The 22,445-nt window shown below is 42.0% G+C and overlaps 2 protein-coding genes across 2 annotated transcripts in view; one reads left to right on the top strand and one right to left on the bottom strand.

Annotated features, from left to right (window-relative positions):
• The first annotated feature begins 9,939 nt into the window (after positions 1–9,939).
• Positions 9,940–22,445, top strand: part of LOC6652356 — a 50,054-nt gene continuing 37,548 nt past the window's right edge. Inside the window, exons 1-2 of the mRNA XM_002074613.4 lie at positions 9,940–12,074; positions 21,819–22,126. Of these exons, the coding sequence (XP_002074649.3) occupies positions 10,405–12,074; positions 21,819–22,126 (1,978 nt within the window). The 5' untranslated portion in view covers positions 9,940–10,404. The remainder of the gene's footprint in view (positions 12,075–21,818; positions 22,127–22,445) is intronic.
• On the bottom strand, positions 12,186–12,797 carry LOC6652545 (S-phase kinase-associated protein 1). The gene has a single exon (XM_002074607.3). It carries the CDS (start codon positions 12,786–12,788, stop codon positions 12,231–12,233), a length of 558 nt encoding a protein of 185 aa, XP_002074643.2. The 5' UTR covers positions 12,789–12,797; the 3' UTR covers positions 12,186–12,230.

Raw genomic sequence — 22,445 nt, 5'->3', positions numbered from 1 at the left:
AATTATCCTCTTGATTGTGCCCAGATTGGGAGAAACTTACGAACTCTCTGCTTAATCAATCAGACTCTCATTGAAGTAAAATTCATTTGGCATAATTATTTATTATTTGGCTGCCCAATGAAGACCAATTGCTACCCAATCGCCAACTTTCTATAATTGCCAATTAAAAATCAAATAGAAATCGAAATGCAGTCAAGTGGGGAAGCACACTTGCCCACACGCAAACCCGCGTCCTTGCCTCCTTTCGTCCTCTTCGTCTCATCGTCTCATCGTCTCATCGTCTCATCGTCTCATCGTTCGTCAGTCGTCATGGGCCACCTTTAACTACGCCCTGATTTCACAGTAAATTAGTTATGATTGTTGCGTGTTAATCATTAATTAACTTGGCTTGATTGCGGTCCGGCATACATATCAATTATTTAAGCGGTTTTAAATGGTTTGCTTGTTGCCCCTGATTGACAGGCCAAAGTGCCAAAATGTGGGCGAGTCGAGGACTTTGATAGAGTCCTAATTATGTGGTGTGGCTTTTGCTTTGATGCACAATGTGAACGGACATTCCAGGAAAGAGCAATTAGAAGAAGGAAGTTAGCCCATCCCGAGATAGGCGAAATAATGTGTTCCTTGATATTCTCTTTATGCTTTTTTATAGCCCACTTATTGGGGGTAATGTGATTCTGATTTTTTAGTAGCTTTTCATTATCGAACATTGGGACTAAATAAGTATCTGCAATTGGATTACATTTCACTGGCAACCCCAAGTCAGAATCCTGTCGGTGCATGAGCAGAAGAAGGAATGAAAAATCATTTGAAATAAAGCAAAAACTAGGAGTCCTGCTGGCCATGTTGAGTGACAAGTTATTTGAATGCCTGTCATGCAATCTTCTTCCTTCTGGCTTGCCTTTCGATGCCATTGGACAAGGCCATTCGTCCTTTGTTTCCGTTTTGTCTCTGGTCTCCTCTGTCATTTCAGGCATTTTCTTTTTTCGAGTCCGCTCAACCCCCTTGCCCATTCCCTGCTCTTGCTGTCAGGTGATTTGAGTTGCGTTGAAGTTTCCTTTACCTTGTTCCTAGCTGTGATTGAGCCGCTTGCAAATGGCAACAATTGCTGTGGTTCTGCGAAAAACAAATGTACCGAAGGCCGCGATGAGACTGGGAGGCGGGGCTAAAGTTTTATTACCATTCTCTCCCCAGACGGCCAACTGCTACAGACTTGGGACTGACTTTGTGTGTAGTTTCTGTGTGTGCGCCTGTGTCTGAAACTTGTTTGGCCAAGTGTCGTTACGAACTTTCTTCCTGGTTGTTGCACGGCTTCTTCGACTCGCTTGTCCTGTGAAAGTGAATTATGGCGACAGTTGTCGGTGGGCACAACTTTTTAAGCTGAGTGCATCTGCAAAAAAAGAAAATACCACCGAGGAAGAAATAAGTTTTTGCCTGCCAAGCATATCATTTATCAACAAGGCATGCCGTTGCCACCTTAAGGCCTATGACAATGGGAAGAGTGTCAAGTGTCAAGGTTGAAACGGCAAGGACACGCGCGCGAAAATTGTCATCTTAAATTCTCATTTGTGTGTGTATATCGTGCTGGCTGCCGCACCGAATGGCACAAAGAACACAATACCCAAGCATTTCACCGTCACTTGACTGACAATTCGTGCGTGTATGTGACCAGAGCCTGAGAAATCGAGTGAAACACAATGGCAGGTAAAGTTCTTACCCCGTTTAGCATCGAGTGTAGTTAGTCAGCTGACAATGCAGCAGGGGCAAGTGAGTTCAGGGTAAGCGCAAGTCGCCTTGCGATCTCTGCTGATGCCTGATGCCTGGTTATGGCCTACCCATTGTGTGGAGCTCCAGTGCCATCACCACTTTTCATCCGTCACTCGTCGTCAGGGCCATATCCATTCAGTTTTATGTGTAGATTGTTGGTTTACTTACGCTTATATTAATTTACGAGCTGCAATAAAAGTGAAACCAAAATGAGAATGACCCTTGGCCTGGAAGTCTGTCTACATACAAACATACATAGTTTTTAGGGTGACGGGTGGTGGGGTTGACTCCAGTTACCTGTTAGACAGCCACGTGCCCTTCACTCGTACAAACACACACGCACATATATTTCATGTTCAAGGCCCACATTGATTGACATGGGCAGGAAATTAAAAATCAGACATTTTGCATGCGCGCACAAAATTTGTGCGCTCTTTTAAATTTTATGCCCCGACAGTACAAAATGTATGTAAATTTGTGTATATTAAATGCATATATATATATATATACATGGACAAAATAGAATCAATGCCATTAACCAAATTGGATTTGATTATTTATACATGACAACCCACAACAACAACAACAACAACAGCAACAGAAAAGAGAGATGAAAAAAACATAACCAACTTTCAACATTTTTTAAGAACATAGAGAAAAAGGCATCCTCAGTCAATGTCATAAATCACATTGGTTAGCCACTCTGTCGAGGGGCGAAAAGAAGGAGTATTGAGAGGGCAGTGAAAAGCCGTAAGGAAAGTGTTATTGATGGGCATTTAACTTTTGTTTTGCAATTCCAACAGCAGCCCCCTTCTCCCACACACACCCCACACACACGCGTTTGGCTTTAAAATTGCGCCACACCAAAAGGGAAATGATTCGATATTTCCTCTCTGGTTGTTTCTGCTTGCGTCATCGTGCAACTTCTATATCTTTGTATACTATCATGTATGTATGCTTAGACCGGGGATTTGTTTCAGTTTTTACGATTGGCAGTCGTCCGACAATTTACTTAATAGTTTTACTACAGTTTCAGTTTATGCTTACGCGAGCCTCTTTTCCATTTTGGATTATTTTGCATGTTTCTGATTCTGGTTCGCATTCATTTGGCCTAAGGCTGGTCAATAAACTGCGACGTCATGTTGTCGACCATAAAATTTCGACGAATTCCAGTTTCGATTTCGGTTTTATTTCACTTTTTTCCCGTTTTTCGAATTCTGTAAACTTTTTGCCAACACTTTGACCATTACCATAAGAATGGAGAAAATTTAAAGAGCGACCACTGGGCGTATGAGTTATTGGACATAATTGTGTTTTCTTTTGGCATTTGTCTTGCCAGCATTGTTTTTGGCCATTGTCAAAGCAAAATGAAGGCATTTGATTGTTGTTATGTTCACTGACTGGCTAGACATTGTCTGGGCTAGGAATTTATTGACCTGCCAGATATGTCTATGGGATTTGGATTATTAGACCAACAAATGGGCAAACTTTTTTGCCCGCACATGGAACCAAACAACTTCTAATTGACTTTGACAATTGCAACTGAATGTTGCCCACTCGAAGGCTCGTTTTCGTCTCTGTGTTTATGTACACATCTGTGGAACTGGGGCTGGAGTCACTGCCATTTCTAACCGCCAACCAAAATGAGAGATTAAAACGTTGCATATGACATCAGCCAGCCGCAAAACACATTGACAGCAGCCAAACAAATTGACACAGAATATAAGGGAGGACAAATTTAGTAAAATTATGCGCATAATAAATGAACATCGGTTTGATTTTGGTTTGCCATCAACCAAATGTAGTCCAGTTGGGAGCTCTTAGTTTGTTTTAGCAGTTTCAAATCAAATCTAATGCAGATGCAGATATAGATATAATAAGGTTGCAATGCGAATTGGAGCGCGAATTGTACAAATTATTGCCAAATTTGATAGATACTTATACATACCAAACTTTGATGTGATTCGTTTCGCATTTGCTTTAATCTATTGAAATTGCCAACTTTTATAAATGCGTCCAAATAAAAGTGGCAACTAATAGAGACAATCTGCCACACGTGGCACACAGGCTCAGGCTGGAAAAGGGTTGCCAATGCCAACGCCCACACACAACCAAATAAACGCCCTCGCCCATCCTGTTGGGAAAGTTCTTGTTGTTGGTAATTCCATTTATAAATTTCACTTGAAATAAACAGTTTACCAAGCAAACGGTTTCTGCCAGTCGTCTTGCTCTGGGTTAGGATTAAGGCTACAGCTTCATTTTATTACCATGACGCGTTTAACATGTGGCACGTCTCCATCGCCATCTCCATCTACCACAGCTCCAGCTCCAGCTCCAGCTCCTGCTCGGGATGTGGTTCTCGTTCCAGTGTACCATTGTTTCTGTTTCTCTTACTGCCTCGGATTCGGATTTTGCTTCTGTTTGCTTTTGACTGTGTAATTTATGCGCTCACGTATAAATAGAATTGATTTTGCTTAAGCATCGCATATTTTACCTGATGCCAGTGATTTAATGGCTGGCGACATAATCTGCCATTTGGCACTCGCTTCCTGTCAAATCACGTACCGACTACCACACGAGTCTTATGTACACCAATATATCCTTATCGCAGTGCCTTTAAGCTCTGCGTAAATCCAAATCCATTTTCGTGAAGATTCCATTATGCGACACAGAAACACACACACACACACACGCACATACACGCACACGCATAGATATAAAAAGGTATGCCTGTGTGTGAAAGAAAATCAAAAGTATGCCATATGTAAGCGCGGCGAGAAAAGCAATTATGTAGGAAAAATAAGTATTAAAGCAAGTCTGCCCACATATAGACAAGGAATGAATAGACTTTGGCAATACCGAACGCCACACACCCTAATCCTACATACCCACATAGTTTTAGAGACTTGTTATTGTTTTTCTCCTTCCTCTGGCATTTTGAATTTGACGTACGTTATCAACACAAAGCACTAAAGAAATTGAAAAAATTCCCATTTTTGGAAGACTTATAGCTAGAAACCAAAATAAACGTTATTGCACTTACAAAGAGAAATGGAAATCGATGAACTTCTAATACTATTTATGAATAATTCGATGAGACATGTAAATTTCTATTACAACTTCTTTTTATAAAGTTTTCTGCTTCCAAGTTTCAGTTAAATAAGGGTCGGAAAATTCGGCCCTATAAGAATTCCAGTAGCAACACTCCAACCTTCTATTTACTCCAACTTCTTAATAAACATTTCCTTAATATCGAATGACATTTTCCTAAAGTTTCTTCAGTGCAATAGGGTATAGGGAAATGGAAAAATAAATATTGAGTTGCAAAAATTATGCTTATAGAAAGCTTTTCAACACAATTATGTTGGGAATGTTCACATGCTATACAAAGATGTCGGTAATTCAAAGAAGACATATTTTTTTTTAAGGGGGTGGTAAATGTGGGAGAATTTTGAATTTAAATTCCTTTAAATTCTCAGGAAAAGGAAATGTTGGCAAAATATGATTGGAAGTGAGCATTACATTAAGTATGCATTTTGCGTTGGTTGAGCTCAACCAAAAATAAACAATACAAATGACTCACCAGCACGGCGAAAAAGCGAGAAAATTGAAAATGTAAAAAAATCCGTTGCCGGAATAGAGAGCGGAGAGACAAACACACAGATAAATAAATAAATAAATATCCAGACAGACTTGTACCCATCCTGAAACCAGGAGCGACAGCAAGGGATAAGCCCCACAAATGTTAGCTAATGAACAAAAATTTCCTTTGATAGAAAACCCCCCAAATAGATGACGGCAAGGAACAAAGCGTCGTCTTGACTTGTGGTATTCTTATTTTCATAAATTTCCAAAGTGTAGCACAACATGACCATAAAAGAAGCTGCATTGGGAAGGGACGGGAGGGAGATACTGGCAAGAGGTGAAGGGGAGGCGCAGCTTCCATATGAAAGGCAACCCAAGTGGCACATAATCTGAGCAATTTGCTTGCGTTTTATGTGATTTTTGTAGCCAGTATTAGTGGCTGTAAAGCACACACACACACACACAAGTGTGGAAAGTGTTTGTGTGAGTGTGCAACATTTGTATGCAAATTCAAAGCATCCTGTTGAAGTGAACTCATACATAAGAGAGTAACCAACTCGTAAGCACAATGGAAAATCAGGAATAGAGATTCTTAAACTCTCGTCAATAGCATTTGTCAAAAAGATTAATGCGAGGAGCAAATTATAATTTTGCCAGCATTAAATTATTATTAAGCATTTTTCCTTTCTCCTTTTTATTTTCCGTTCCGTTTCTGCCCTTCTTTTGTTCGCCTTGTCACTGATTGGCTGTACTAGAGTAAGAGCGAAAAAAATTATCCAATTTAAAAGTCAAATGTCATTTTTTGTTTGCGCCGCCATCACATAATGTGAGTTACCTAACAAAAGGTGATGCTTTGGCCCTGGACCTAGAAATGGCTTCGCCTGATGCCGATGCTGATGCTGATGCCAATGCCAATGCCAATGCCAATGCTGTTGCTGATGATGGTGATGAGTTGACGAGACGTTGTTGCTGGTGCTGCCATTTTGACATTTGCTTTTTGTTCCGTTTCCGTTCCTTTTGAGGGAGCGCAGACATTTCATTTCGAAGCGGCAGAAAAATTACTCGAATTTCATTTAACGCAGGCAACTTTGTCACTGGGACAGGCAGCAAGGACAACAAACGTCAACCGGGGCAAGCAAATGCGTTGAGTTTGTTAATGTGTTTGCATAAATTTCCCAAACGACAACAGAAGCAACAAATAAGACAAGCGGAAAAGTTGGCAAGTACTTACCAAGCATCTAATACATTTTCCAACCGAATGTGTATGTATGTATGTGTAGTTGTATGGTTGTGTGTGTGTGTGTGTGTGTGTGTGTGGGTGTGTTTGTGGCTAACTAGTTGGCACTGAAAAAACACTAAAAAGGCTGACGAGGCCAAAATGCAGTTTAAAATCTTTGGAGGTAACTTCAATTAATTTCAGTGTATCCCTCGGGTTATTTGTGTGTTTCACCTCTCACTTTCTCTGTCTCTCTCTCTCTCTCTTCGCTTTCTCTATTTCACTCTGTGTCAATGTGTTAGTCAGCTTGTTTGTTTGTTCTGTGTTTTTCTAAAAAAGAAACTTTTTTAACTTTCAAAAATAAAAAGGTCTAACTATGACCATGCATTGCTGGTACAAGTTTTATGATTCAATTTGTTTGAAAAGCTGCAGCTTGTTCCCTCACTGGCTCCTCCAGGCGGCAGCACCTTTGCCTGGCTGAGCATTAATCAGGCTAAGCACCCAGGCACACCAGAGTCACCAATGGCATTGCTTTTGAGTTGAAATTGGATTGTTAGTTTTCAAACATCCAACAGCCAACAGTTAGGGGCTGTGGCAGCGGCAGGGACAGGACAAGGCTTCTACTGATACTACTACTTGCAGCAGCCACTCATCCATGACGTGGAGCTCCAGCTCCAAAACAGAAAGTAAAAAAGGGAAGGAAAATTCCGCTGTCAACCAGCGGGAGCCACATGTTCAAGTGTGAGTGTGTCTGTCAAGGGTTAAGTGCACGAGGATGTTGCCTGGCAACCAAATGCTACCTTCGTTCGGCCCTCCTCTGTCGTCCTTGCTCCGCTACCTGTCTTCCACCTATACATACGACCAATTGCCATGGCCCACGTGTTGCCCCCGACGCTGTTTTTTTCTTGGTTATTTTGTTTGTCGTTTTGTCGTAATGCATTAGCCGTGTCAGGTGGAAGGGGTTAACCACCATTCCGAACTTTTTGTGCCCCGGAGACATTGCTGACAGAGCATTCGAAGATGATTCTGATTAACTCTTGCTCTTTGGGAGAAAACTGACTTGTCTTAAGCAAACTTAAAGGCAGCTGGAAAACTGATGAGGGCCTCTGCATTTGACTTTTGACTTATGTCCTAAAATATATTGTGCTTCCTTCGAAAAGGGAATCATGAATTTACAATCAAGCAATTGTAAATTTATTGTTTGATTTGTTTGTTCGTTTGCCAATGCGAAACCCCAAGGAACTCAACTATGAGAATATACAGTAAGCCCCTCGGTGAGATTGGGGCTAAGGAAGGGGATGCTGCTGTTGCATGCATAAACAAAGTTTATCAGATACTTTTTGCATTTGAATGCTATAGACAATACTTTGGCAGGTTCAACAATGGCAGGGACTCATGTTCATATGCTGACAATTTCCTTGAACTTCATGTTTACCATAAAGAGAGACTATAACTGGGTATTCTGGCTCGAAAAATCTCAAACGAACGTTTCTCAGCCAACGAAATCTCCAATCGATGAACGCACATTTGACTTATTGTGAACAATTTATTTGGTCACTACGATTTCGTGACAAACGAAACGCATAAACAGAGTACAAATTTCACTTGGATATATTATTCCATTTCACTGTCCACATTTGCTTTCCCCTCTGACACTCCAACTTCACTCTCTTTGTGTCCTGCTGTATCACTAAAAGTGGGTGTCAATTACTCTTACTGCTGGTGCCGCCGTTGCTGTTGTTGTTGCTGTTGTTGTTGTTTTTGCTGTTGCTATGTGTATTTGCCGTTTTTCTGTTTTGCCTTTTGTCGTTTCGACTGTTTGCTATGTTGCTTGCGTTGTCTACGTTGTCTGTGTTGATGTTTGTCTCGCCTTGGAGCAATTTTTATGGCTCATAAAATCCGAAATTAGAAGTGGAAGCGCCGTCCCTGCCACTGTTTCGCTTTCAACATCAGCCTCTTCATGTGTGTGTGTGTGTGTGTGTATAGTACTCGTACATAAACAATTTTTATGCTGAATTCCAACCAACAACGGGGAAAGCAGGAAAGCGGAAGTAGAAGACGAATGAATCCCAAAACAGAAGCCGCGAAGTGGATTTTCTTTTCAAAATTAGTATTACATTTAAATGGCATATAATTTGTTTGCACCATAATATTTATGCGGATTCTGAGCTCACTTGGCTTGACTATGCCACTCATCCAGCCTTCATAGCCGTGACTTTTGTGTTTTTCTGAGGCCGCCGCAAAGTCCCCAAGCTGAAAATCACACGGCAATGCTAAGAAATGGTGTTTAATTTGTATTCTCGGCCTTGGTTCGGTCGTACCTCAGCCCCCGCCCACCGCCAGCCTCAGCCACACCTCCGTGCAAGAGCACAATGCAGGTGCACGCAACGTGGCGAATGCGCAATGTTTTATCCGCTGGCACCAACATGAGACTCAGGGGGAATACAGCAGCAGGAACAACAATTGCTTATTTGCTGTGCTGCCGACGTTGCCGACGCTGCCAACGCTGCTCGTCTTTCTTTTTGGGTAGGTGCGGAAATTTTTAATTGCCGCTTTAATATAAATTGTTGAAATCTGGCTTGTTGTTGTTTTTATTGTTCCTTCCGCCTTTTGTAACTAAATGCCTCTACCGCTGTGAAGTGCCCCCAGGTTCAAGTCCTGGACTGGTTCTGGCCCGCTGCCTGGGTACCTCATTTTGCTTAGCACATTCACAGATATTGGGAAGTGTCCTTGAGCGGGTCGCCTTTTATGGCAAGTAAATAAAAGAAAAATTCGCATAAATCAAAGCAAATATTTTGCTTACGTTTTTGAAATCCAAAAGAAAGGACCAAAAGGAAAGTAACTGAAGCAAGCACGGTGCTTAGAGATGGTCTAGTTGTATTAAGCATATTTAATTTTGTATATACCTTAGAAAAACAGAATAATTTACTTAACATTCAAAGGGCCAAAGCTTAGAATATGCATAGGCCTCGACAAGAAATTGGATCTTTGAGTTGGAAGTTTCTATTTGAAAATGGTTAAGAGGAAACATTTACTAAATCTGATGAAGACGTCTAATGCAACATAAGACTTTAATTATTTATTTTATAACTTTTTTTAATCTATTCTTTTAAGTACATGTAAATAATTATTGTTTTCAAGACTAATTTGCTTTTTTTTAATCGTGATTTTAGTGCTCACCTCTAGCTGTAACCCTTAGTCTTTTCCCCTGTGCACTCCTTTGCTTTCCCAAATTCACCGACTCCGTTATCTGGAATTTCGCATTGAAAAGTCCTTCGAAGGCTAATCATTGAATTTCTGTTTTTCTTTTTCCTCTTATTCCTTTTGGCAGCGCACAAGCATAAAATTAAAGTTGGAAGAGAGGATGACGATGAGCGCCAAAGCCGCGACTCCGGGGCCCCTGGCCTTCCGCGTAATGCGGCCTGGTTCAGGGGGGAAATGATTGACGATGGCCTTTGATGATTGAAAATCAACAGCAGGAGCAATCGCGTCACAAATCGATAACCACAACGATCCAAGCACCAACCTGGACCACAAACTCGTACACGCACAGAAGGGGAGACATAGAGCAACAAAGCGCTGATCAGGCAATCAGCCAAAACGCGAAGGACACGTAGGCACTGTGAATTGTGCACCGCACTGCACTCCCTCAAGGATAGAAGCACATAGGGGTTTACATTGTAATTGCAAGTGAAACTACTCCCGTTCAAGTGAGTCGAGTCCACCAGAGGCTAGTCGGGGCAGAGCCCCATTTCAGGCCGAAGCGGAGGGCGAGGAGCAGTGAAAGGATGTTGAGGCCGCGGGTCTGTCGGCAGCTGCTGCTGGTGGTAATGATAACAATGATGCTGGTGGGGCAAGGCCAAGCGGATCTGGCAGTTGCAGGAGAAGCAGAAGCAACAGCTGCTGGTGGATTCTCCCAACCAGCTAGAGCTCGCATCAAAGCGGAAACGGAAACCATGATGGCTGGTGACAGTTTCAACATTCGCCACGGGCGCTCTCGTTCCCATATGCTGCTCCACAACAGCGGCAGCAGCAGCAGCAGCAGCAGCGGCACTGGCAATACTAACAGCACTTTGAATCCGCCCACCCAGTTTCCATTTGCAGAGTATACAACAAGCTCTAGTCCTCCAGTCACGCATAAAATACGCAAATTGCACAAAAAGAAAATCAATGAGAGCATACGTAAAAGCGTCGACAAGAGCCTCGGTATGGTGCGCTCGGCCAAGAATCACCGTAGTTTGGCAGAGGCTGAGCATCTGCAGGGTCGCCCCACCAACGACGGCAGTGAAGGGGAAGATGAGGCGTCGGCAGCTTTAAGTGAGGTCATGCAATTGGCGGATGAGATTGATTTGGAAAACTCATTAGAGTCGGCTTACTTGGTTGGCGATGAGCCGCAGCCGGAGTCAGAGTCAGGGCAAGGAACAGCCAACGGCATGGAGACGGACACAACTATCGCGCCAATTCCCCTAGCAGTTGCCATGTCAACAACGCGACAGGCCACAGGTGCAGCTGATGATGGAGCTTTGGGTATCAATCCAGGCCGGCAATTTGTGCGTGCCAACATTGATGATGCCAATTATGAAGAGGACATGGATTCAGATAGGAACGGGGGGGATGGCAACAGCATGAATGATGATGATGATGATGACGATGATGATGACGACGACGAAGAGCTATCTCCGTCGACGACCACATCACCGATGAGAACGGCGACATTTGCGCCTCGTGATGGCACCGCAAATGGGGCAAGAACGCGCCTGGTGCCAGTGAATGGTAATAGCAGTTGGTCAATGAAGAGTGGTAAAGGAGGACTCCCATTGAGCACCGAAGAGTCTACGGAATCCGATTACCACATAGAAGAGACGCAGCTTCATATCGAACACAATGCCCGAAACAATGAAGTCGATGATGATGATGATGTTGATAATAATGATGCAGGGGACAGCGATAATAATAATAATGGTGAGTCCCGGGCCAAGTTGCTGGCTGGAGAACTGCAACAGCTCAACGACAGTAGTAGCAGTGATGCAGCCACCACCACCACTGAGTGGGACTTGCTGGAAGAGCAGCACAACAATGCAAATGAACCCGAGGCCGAGGCACGCTCGCAGGCCAGCATGGAGGTCAAACAGATCAACTTCGAGGCTGAAGGCGAATCTGAAACCGCGATGGACACTTCCGAGGTAACAATGGACGACGGTTATCCGCCAGAGGTATTAATAGACGACAACACCAAGCAGTTGGTCATTGGCGATGTCGAGGGTGATAGTTTGGATGCAGATAACATGGAGTCGAATAAGATAACGGCCGATGTGATCAATGCGAGAGACAGTAAAATTGATTTAGTATCCAAATTTCTGCAATACATTGAGCAGCAGCATCTGATGGGCTCAAACTGTGTGGCAGGCACATCGCTGAACCTGGGTGAGGGCGTGGTCGACCGATATGCGCAGGATCGATTCCGTGTGGAGGCTGAGGTGGCGGTCAATCGCGCAAATATGCTGACCAGGTGAGTAGATGAATCACAAAGTTTTGTGGCACATGCCAAAATGAATGCTGACCAACTTTGCCAATCGAAAGATGACCCAAACTACCAAGAGCTAGGCTAAATAGCGATGAGTGCGTGATAAAGTATATATCTTTATTGAATTGAAGTCTAGCCCTTTCATTCACTCTCGTTACGTACCAATTCCTCTTCGGAGGAAGTGAAGTCTTTGCGTATATTGAACAGTCTTCGTATTTCCTCGGGAGTACGGCCAGTAATCATATTGGCCACTGTCTTGCATGTGACTTCCATTAGACCTCGAATATCCAAATAATTGGCCGCCATTATGAGCTCGAAAAGTGTACCTTGATCGACTTGCAGGAATTCTGCGTCCCATTGGCTAATGCTATAGGTCCGATCCTCTTCGTTGTCGTCAACTGGCTCGTCGTCCTTGTGATGATTGACCCAAAGAAGAATTTTAGTTAAAATCATTGAATTAACATTTGGCAGGGGTATTATTTGACTTTCAGCATCTTCTAATTGGCAATCCTTAAGCAGAGTTTTAATCGTACCCGAGCACTTAGCTGCACGGTCATCGGTTTCAAATATTTCACCATCTGATGACTGCAACTTGACAAACGGCATTCTCGAGCACTTGAGAGGATACAGGAAATTAACAAAAATTTGGATTATGAATATAAACAAATATGACAAGTGGGTCAGAGCTGAGCTGAGCATGTGTTTACTTGTAATTTACATTGATTTCACGTAATCATCACGATTTCTCAGCTACCTTGTGTTCGCACTGTGGTCATTTTGTTGTTGGCCAGAAGTTGCAAAATATTTCGTCCATTCTCTTTTTCTTTGATAAAAGTTCAATTACTTAGCTTTAGCCAAACAGGCGCGCTTTACAAAAAAAGTTGAAGCATTTTTTGGGGAAGTCGCTGCGGGCAGCCAAGATGGGGACTTTCATTTACTCTGACAACCACAACTCTGGCAATTCGTTTGGTTTTCTTTCGCATGTGCGTGAGTTAGTTTTCTGCTTTCCCATTTTTCTTTTCATTTCTTTTTGTTATTGCTTTAGTTCGTCATCGATTTCACAGGGCTGTCGTATCTGGATTTCTGACCAAGTGACAATCCCAAGGACAAATCCACACAGGCCTGGTCAGCGGTGGGGAATGGTAGGTGGTGGGTTTTCTCGTTAAACCAGCAGCAAAGTTCGCTGTCCCTCCTGATCCTCCAACTCCACTTCTTCAGCAGTAGAACAAACCGAAAGTTTCAGCAGCAACAGACGCATATGTGGCAACAAGATGGTGTCCACGTCATCCATATCCTGCTGCCTGCATATGTCTATGTCGATGTTTTGCCTCTCACAGACATTAGACATTGAATTTATGTCTTTGTAGCACAAAAAAGCATTTTAGTTTTTGTCGGTTTTGCTTGTGGTTCTGGTTTCGGTTAGCTTTAGTTCCCCCAATGGCAAAAAATGCCAGCAGCTACCTTTTTTATGTAACCCTGGTAATGGATAGCCACAGCTAGTTTCGTCCAAAAGAGAGCGATAGAAAAAGCGTCAAGCACGTAATCAAAGTATCGACTTTGGGATTACCTTTCTTATATGATATTCTTATCAATATTCAATTATCCAAGCTCCAAGGATCTCCAAGCTAAGAAAACTGAATCTCCTTCTTGGTGTTTTACTTCCCAAAATATTTATCGATTATTTTGTTGGAATAGTTACAGCCTCATCTTCCGTAATGATTCGTTTGGGAATCCTGATTGACTTCCCACAGGGTATTCAATAGTCATAACCTCCAGTTGGCTGCTAGACACACACTCGTGCACATAATTTTCCGATAAGAGTTTTTGCGAGTGTGTGTTGTCCTGCTGTGGAAAAATGCTTTGATTAGAGAACTAAGAAATCAAAGCCATTTGTTCAAGAAAAAGTAATTTGTTAAAAGCACGAAGAGAAGAAATAAGCAAAAAAAAAAAAACTTAAATGTTGTTAGAGAGTGTAGGGGAAGGGAAAATACAAACTGGCAAATCTAATGAACAAATGCCGCCTGTCAATAAAACACACAAATAAACAATTAACCGAACAGACAACTTGACAAATTAAGTGAGTGAGTGAGCAAGCGGACGAGGAGAGAGGCGGAATCTAACAATCGGGTTTGGCCCAGCCCAGTCCTGGCCTGGACTTAGCCTAGGGAGCAATAAAATGCCAAAGTGCTTGACTGTAAACGTCAAATGTCAATAAATTAAATTGTGTCAAAGGACTTTTTGCGCACAGGATCAACAGTGGCGCACAGTACAGTTAAGTTAGTAGAGTAGAGCACAAGGGGCAGAGGATAAGCAGAGTATTATTGCATTTAGTATCCATATGTTTGACGTTTGTTTTCATTATATTCGCTCAATATGAAATGCCCGGAATGTGGCTTCAGGGAATTGAATGGCGAAGCTCCTAGAATCTGGCCATAAATTAACAAACTCAAACTTTATGTTATCCAGTGGTAAATCCCTTGCTCATAATTTAACCTCCAGCTACATAAATAAACTACGGATGATCATCTTTTCCCATCATCATCATCATCATCATCATCTGCAACAGCTTTATCAGAATATTTTAATGAGGTTTTCTATGGCTGAAGCTTAATGTAAATATTATCCTTTTGCTGTTGCAAAAGTTGTAGACTCATCATCCTGCCCAGTCCTGCGTGCCACTGCTCTTCCTTTCCTCCTTCCTGTTCGTGTTCCTCTTCCGGAGCAGACACCTAGCGAACAAACTAATTGAAGTTATTGTTTTGTGATACATTGTTATCGTTTCTTCTTGGTTCGTTCCGTTTTGCTCACTTTCGACTCTCGTGTTTGAGCGTTTCCGTTTATTTGTTGCTGAAACAAAAACAGAATGAAAACAAAAAACGAAAACAGATACAAGAACAACATTTAAGGCAACAAAAGGCAGACAGGAAAAACAATATCAATTCAAGTCGAAATTACGAACTTCAATTGTTTTCTTGCCTTGGCCACTTTTGTTAGTTTTCCTTTACGCCGCCCAAAGTGTCGACGGTCCGGAAGGGAGAATGCAAGTGACACATATCTACACCTACTTGGGAGGGGGCAGAGTGTTGACTGGAAAAAAACCGAACGAAAAAACTGGGGATCGGGGGAAAACTTTTAAGTACTTAAATGTGCTGTCGTTGCCTTTAGCGAAGAAGGAGCAGTTGAAACTGGAGTTAGAGCTGGAGTCGGAGCGTCGAAATGAAGATGTAGTCTTGACTTCCATTGCTTGCTTCCGCTCTGAGAGCGACTTCAGTCTAACACTTTTGACAGTTGCGCATCTTAGCCATGATTTTGATTTTGTTTTTCAGTTGAACTTTTCCCATATATGTATATCCCAAAAAGTTGAACAAATAATTTATTGCCTGTTGCCGGCTTGTTTTCGATTTGTTTTGGGGCTAGCAAAGTTTTCTTGTTTCACCATTCTCTTACTTTTGCAATTTCATTCGAATTTCGATTAAGACAAATCGAAATCTGAATAAGATATTGCAATGCAACTGCAATAAAACGCGACAAACAAGGTCAACAGGCTCATGCCATCACATCAACATGGGGTTCTTTCCACCCAACCATCGAACGAACCATTTTCAACAACCTCGAACAATTGCGTCACAGCAAACACAAAAGCCATTCAATGGGCGCACGAGATAGGAGAGGACGGGATTTGGGAGGGATATGACGGAAAGTTCTTAAATTGATGCCATCTTTTTGAAATTTTGTAATCTTCATTTAATGAATATTTTTTGCAATTGTTTCGTGTCTATTTTTGTGTCGTTTTGTATTCTGTTTTGTTCTTCCTTGTACGGACATTTGCATTAGTTGACTCTTCTCTACTTGATTTGGTCTGTTGGTCTCCACGGGTGGTGCTAATAATACCACTCATTCTTTGTTCCAATCCCAATCCCAGTCCCAGTCTCTTCACTCCACTTCCCACCAGTATTGTTCAAGTTAACTCAATACGCTTGGGCGTTGGTTCTCTTTTTTATTGTTCCCTCGCCCAAAATGGAAATTGTTTTCATTTCGCAGAAAACATTCCTAATGTGGATTTTCAACTGCCCGCCCTCACTCGCCGTAGCAGTGCAACAATGCAACTGACACCAACCCTATGCAATGCCGTGTGTGAGTGTGTGTGTGTGTGTGCCATGGTGGTTGTGGCAGTCTCCAGTCTGCATCCCCTTTCATCTGTTCGGAACCATACCGCGGCCTTTTTCCAGTTGGTTTATTTTAGTAAGCGCATCTGACTTTGACTTTTCTGTAGTTTGCTGCCTGCTGCCATCCATTGTTAAGTGTAGATGCTGTGTGTCAGTGTGTGGTTTTTTCTCTATGTGTATTTTGTTTCGCTTTTATTTTTTCAACGTTTTGAATGCAACCAGTTTGAACATGAAACCAACAATGCGAGCCAAATGTCTGCACTGCACCCAGCATCCTGCGTCTTCGCCCATCCACGCCCTTCTCTCGTACTCTGTGTGTATGTGTGAGTGCAACACATGTTGCCATAACTTAACAGCTTAACAAACTTGTCGAGCAGCGGCCGACCAAAAACGACGCCTGCTCCTCTCCTGCAAGTGGCTGTCCCACTTGGCGTATGCGTAACATTTAAACCGCAGCGAGTGGTTCGTTTCAAAGGCACAGTCTATTTTTGTGCAATAAAAACATTGCCCGCTTACAGTTAATCTTCACTTACCTCCCTCGCCATTGAGAAACGAGGCAGGACCAGAAAATGCCATGGCGGACCACGTAGACGCAGTGAAAGAGTCATAGACAAAGCGAGCCAAAATGTCGGCTTGGGCTGGGAGGAAAAGTTTCTGTCTTAGGCGCGAAACACTCGTCTCATTATGCTTTTCCTCGCCAACATCTCCTCTTCTTCTTATCCGCCATTGGCCCCCCTCAGTAGACTTGAAGTGCGTGCAAAGAAAATCAAAAGAAACTTTTGGCCCGAAAATGTTTGCCAACTTTTTCGCTGTTGCGCGCCAGTAATAATAATCATCCAGAAGTTGGCAACTTGAAAGCAATTAACGGACTAAATCAAAAAAGCATTTTTCAACAAGAACAACAACAACCATTAGGAAACTGGGTGTGGCCGTTTTTCTAAGCATGTGTGTATGTATGTGTGTGTGTGTGTGAGTGTGGGTGTGGTTGTTTGGGTATGTGGGTAAGTGGGAGATTGTATTGAGACTTGTGGCCGGTATAAACATGTCAACAGCAAATGCCTCAAGGTTCATTTAGTCATTTAGCCACAAGCCGAACAAAGAGTAACAAACCAAGCAAAGGCAACAGCAGAACCGACAACAACAGCAACAGCAACAGCAACAACTTTTTAATTAATTGAACTCCTTTTCCAGTTTGCTAATTGAACACATATGGCCACTTTGCTGCCGTTGGAGATGAAGATGGCAACAGGCAACCAACCAACCAACCAACCAACCAACAAGTCAGTCAGCTATCGAGCCAGCCAGCTTTTGATGTTTTCCTAAGGGCGAACGAAAAGAGAAAAATATTAATTGAACTTTTTTCTATAAATAAAATGAGTTAAGTTCATTAGGGCATCTCTACTTTAAGCCAATTTCCCTTAAATCTAACTCAGCTAAGGCAGTAAAGAAAGGTGTTGTCTATTCCAACATGTGAGATGCAAATTCAATTAACAAGACTCTATATTTTAGTAAGACATACAATTCAGTGCTTCCTGTTGCGAAGTGATTCGTTTAGTATCTTCTACATTCAAATATCTTTATCAAATAAACGAAACTATTTTACATTCTTCAAATTCGGTTGGCAGTGTTAGGCTTGGTCTGAGCTAAATGTTCCAAGCAAATAACTTAGGAGTGAAAGAGCTCGAGAAGTCGACTTCGAGTTACCCTCTATTGAGCATTTTTAAACAAACATTGGGTATACATAGCATATTGTATAGTATTGTATTATTTACCTCTTTTGACAAATGCTTTGTGTACTTTAAATGTAATTATTTAGGCCCTAATAATTTGTTTTCCCATTTTACCAAAGTCAAAGCGATGACATATTTACCTTCTTATAAATAAGACAACCAAGGAAGAATTCGAGTACTTTATTTTAACTTTCTTTAAAATATATTTAAGTTGTTTTGCAGGAGTTGCTAATTTTAACATAACCAATTTGATAAAGGGTATTAAGATAAGCGTAACAATGATCAAATTTCTGTTTGGTATGCAATTAAAAGTTTTGCATAGTCTTGACTTAATCCTTTGCAATTTAAGCTAATGGTTCATCCGGCTCTACCATAACACAAAGTCTGTTAAAACACTTCCAATACCTTACTTCAGCCCACTTAGCCAAAACCTTGCTCTTAATGAACACTAAAAATTCGAGAAATGTTTCCTTTTGCGTTGCGATGGCTTCGATGATTGCTTGTATTTGTTAGTCTTTCGTACTTAGAATATTAGGGGGTTCTTATTATTTTGAATTATTTTTGAATGTCAATGTATTCCATATCGTTTTGCAATTGGTTGACATTATCTTTCCATGCAATCGGCTTATCTTTGATGGGTCCAAGCCAATTATAGAATGCGAAGACAACATATTTTTCCCATTGGCTGTTATCTTCGTATTTGATCATTTAATTATGGCCTAATTAAAATTAACAAAAGCTTGACCGTTATAGCACATAACAAGAAAGTATTGAAGGTATTTACGGCCTTTCCTAACAAACAAAAGGCGCCAAAAGGCCTAAGACAAAAGGGTTTCATTCTGTTTTCGTCGTGTTTTTGTCCATGTTTCTGTCCGTGTGTTTGGCAAAAAGGTCCCAACCATTCATTCATTCGACTTAAGCCTCTTGAGCAGACGTCGCAGGGCAACGAGTTGGCGGGGCTGCCTGTCTCTGCTCCCAGCTCTGCGTGTGCTTTGAATAATTAAACTGGAACATTTCGCTTTCAATTAAGATGTCGACACACTCAGCCAAACAACATAAGGACCTCAACCATCGACGATGTTGGCGTCGACGACCAGGTTTCTTGTAAAGGTGCTTAAGGCGTCACCGAAGGACACAGATTTAGTTCTGGCCTCAGTTCTGCTTCCAGGTCTGTCTACTATTTTACAGTTGCTGTTTTTGTGTTCATCCTTTGAATGGAATGTTGTTGTAGGTGTTGGGTGACGACGCGTCGTCTAAAGGAGATGCAATGAGGATTTAATTTGCCAATTCCTCTTTTTTAGACTCAGTTTTCATGCATAATTAATTGGTTTTCACGCATAAATGTAATAACATTATTGCGAATAAGTCGTCCCATTATCCCAATTTACACCCTTTGTCATTCTCAACAAAACAACAGTATAAGAATGAAACAGACATTCGACCTTGCTATCGATTACAGAGTCTACTTACACTCAACTGTCCTTCCCGAGACTTATAATCGTCTTGACAAAACCAAATAAAAGAGCGCGGCTTTTCTTGGCCTTGTTTATGCGTTTTTATTTGAATGCCATCATCATATGGTAGGAAACTAAGTAAAACAAGCGAGAGGCGGAGCTTAGCCGCCGCTTGTCATCCTGGCAAGGACTAAGTTGCCAAAGCTGAAACCCGATAGACAGCCCAAGCAGACAAAGCAGCTCCCCAGATACCAGAATGACTCTGGTCAAAGAGAAATGATGCAGTAGTCACAACATGATTTTAATTAAATGTCAGAGACTTTAAGAGGCCTCGCAACTCCCACCAACTTTACATACTTACACAGAGAAGAACAGACGCTCGCTCCGGCAGCCAGCTGGGCATTAAAAAATTCCCACCAACCTGAGGTGTGAGTTTCTCGAAAGTTGCTTTGATTTTTTGTTGAAATTATTAAAATTAAAAAAAAGAACAGATTTAGCCCTGGAAAAAGAGAATGTTTAATTCAATTAACTCACAAATTCAGCAAGAAATTTATTTAAATATATTTTTCATTTAATAAATGTACCTACAGATAAAAGATTTCTAAATTTAGGTCTTTAAATTTCTACGTTATGGACTCTACAATCTTAGAGGTCTACCAAGCGCTGTTTACTAGCTGATATAGACATCTGTTCCTATTCCTGAGTTGCGCCATTCAATTGGAAGTCAAACTTTCTGTTTGACCCTCGCAAATGTAAGCTTGTTTTTGTTTAGTTTTTGCTTTGCTCACAGAGAATGAAGCACTTTCGTGTACTTACCGAGTTACTTACTCGACTCGACTCCAGGACGAACTCCAAGTGACTGTGTCAGGTTGTGTTCCTGGTCCCTTTGGCAGAGCTTGTTGTTTTCACCCCTTTTTTGTACAGCTGCACTTAAGTGTTGCCTAAGTGTCTTTAACACACTTTTGGCCAGGGTGCGGATGCGGATGCGGATGCGTAACTGCAAGTGTAATCACCGTAACAGCAATTGCCATATTCTCCAAAATATACGAGTACTCTGTGTGGGGGCGTGAGCTGAATATGCAAACACACAGGGCGTTGACGAAAGAGCCATCTAGTGGGCAGGCATTTAAAAATGACCAACCACTAAGGCCGCAGTCAGGACTTGCAAGGACATCAGAATAGATAACCGATACCTGTCATGCACAAAGTTCTTGTGCAGTAATCAGGCTCGATAAATATCGGAATGGAAAGTACATTTGCTTAGCTGCAGAAATGATGAAACCAAATAAGTTTGGAATCTGAGGTGGTTTTTTAATATTAGATGGCTTTCCAGCGTTTGAAGTGCCATAAATTACAAAGTGAAACGAAATTGATGTCAACTTCATGGACATGCTGCAGCATCAGCAGCAACTGTAGCAACATTATCTCTGGCTCCTCCTTCTGGGGGCCAGCTCCTTGTCATTAGAGGACGTTTCTGAGGCTGTAACCGGCTTGACAAAATGCCGCTGACATTTACAAATGAGATACGAGAAACTAATTAATGAAGCCACGCCCAATTAGCCAGCGAATCGCATGAGAATCTGTTGTTGAAATTTTGCAAATTGGTGGCGAAAAAGAGAAGTATTGGTGGAAAACAAACGCGCGAATGTTTTATTAAAGCGACATTTTAATTAATATATCCGAGGCGCAAGGAAAGGAAAACAATGGAGACGACAATAAAGGCTTCCACGACGGGTGAAGCTCTGTGGTGCACTCCAAGCACAATCTTGAACGTAATTTTCTCGTTAACTTATATGCATGCATATCGTACATATAGAACAACGTGCTGGGCAGACAATAGCCAGCCGGCAGCGCACTTGAGCACAGCTTGAGGCAGCATAATGCGCTGCGCCTATAAGTATGCACTTGTCCCAGGCCCCACCTTCGCCCAGCCGACACGACTCAGCTGGTTTACAAAAATAGTACCCACAGCAAAGAGATGAGGCAAATCGGGGGCAAGGTGGCCCATTGGGCCACTTTAGAGTTGCCTGTTTTGTTATACAGAACCAAAATGGGAACATGCCGACTGAGTTTTTCCGTGCAGTGATCAAGGCTAGGAATTGAAATTGTTTAAGCTATCTGTCAGCAGAAACCGATGGATTGCATTAAATATTCACTTTTTGTTTTCTTTTTGCTTTAGCATGGAAACTGTAAGGGTATCTACATTTCGGTTGACTCATTTTTGGCGCTTTTCATGGTTTTTTAATGCAATTTCCTTGCTCTGGGCATGTCATCATAAATTCAATTTCTGCATCTAATATCCGTTGTCTTGACTCTCTCTTTCTCTTTCTATTTTTCATTCTCTCGTTACCTCTATTTTTTGCTCTGTGTCTCTTGTAGAATCTTTAAGACAACCGCCCGCTCGGTGCAGGAGGATGTCAACCTGCTGCATGCCTCGGTCCTGTCAATGGTGGAGTTCGATGATGATATATTTGCCGCCGGAAACTGCTTCGATTGGAACGAGCATCCAGCCCAGCCTGGACTGTTTTGCCCATTCGCATATCGACTGCCTCCACCGAATTTGGGAGCAATTTTCGCCAAGGATCTGGCCATGGAATATCATTATCTGGGCAATACATCTGAATGGTTCTTTTTGGCGCGCAAGAATGCCGAGAAGGTGATAGCGCGCAATGAGCAATATTTAAAGTGTAAGTACCCCTAAAATTGTCCTTGATTTATAAGTTCAGATTCAGGCATCTTATTTATGAGGATATCAGGATATATGTGCGTATCCCCTCCCCTACCTCCAACTGCTACCCATCTAAGATGAAAGTACATAAGCAAATGGCATTGAATATTTATATTTGTTGCCCATTTTAATCTCCGACTTCATTAGTCACTCGAGCCAGACGACAAGCACCAAAGGCCAAGGACAAACCCCACCAGCAGAACAGCATTCGCTCGAACTGCCTAATTGCGTTGCCATTTTGGCCAAAGAAGAAGTCGCATATTTTACTACATTTTATC

Source organism: Drosophila willistoni, assembly GCF_018902025.1.
Source record: "Drosophila willistoni isolate 14030-0811.24 chromosome 2L unlocalized genomic scaffold, UCI_dwil_1.1 Seg168, whole genome shotgun sequence".
In the NCBI taxonomy this organism is placed as follows: Eukaryota; Metazoa; Arthropoda; class Insecta; order Diptera; family Drosophilidae; genus Drosophila; species Drosophila willistoni.
This window is presented reverse-complemented; position numbering and strand designations above follow the sequence as displayed.

Excerpts from the sequence above, each read along its gene's own strand:
- LOC6652545 (XM_002074607.3), bottom strand. The coding sequence starts at position 12,788 with ATGCTCAGCTCAGCTCTGACCCACTTGTCATATTTGTTTATATTCATA.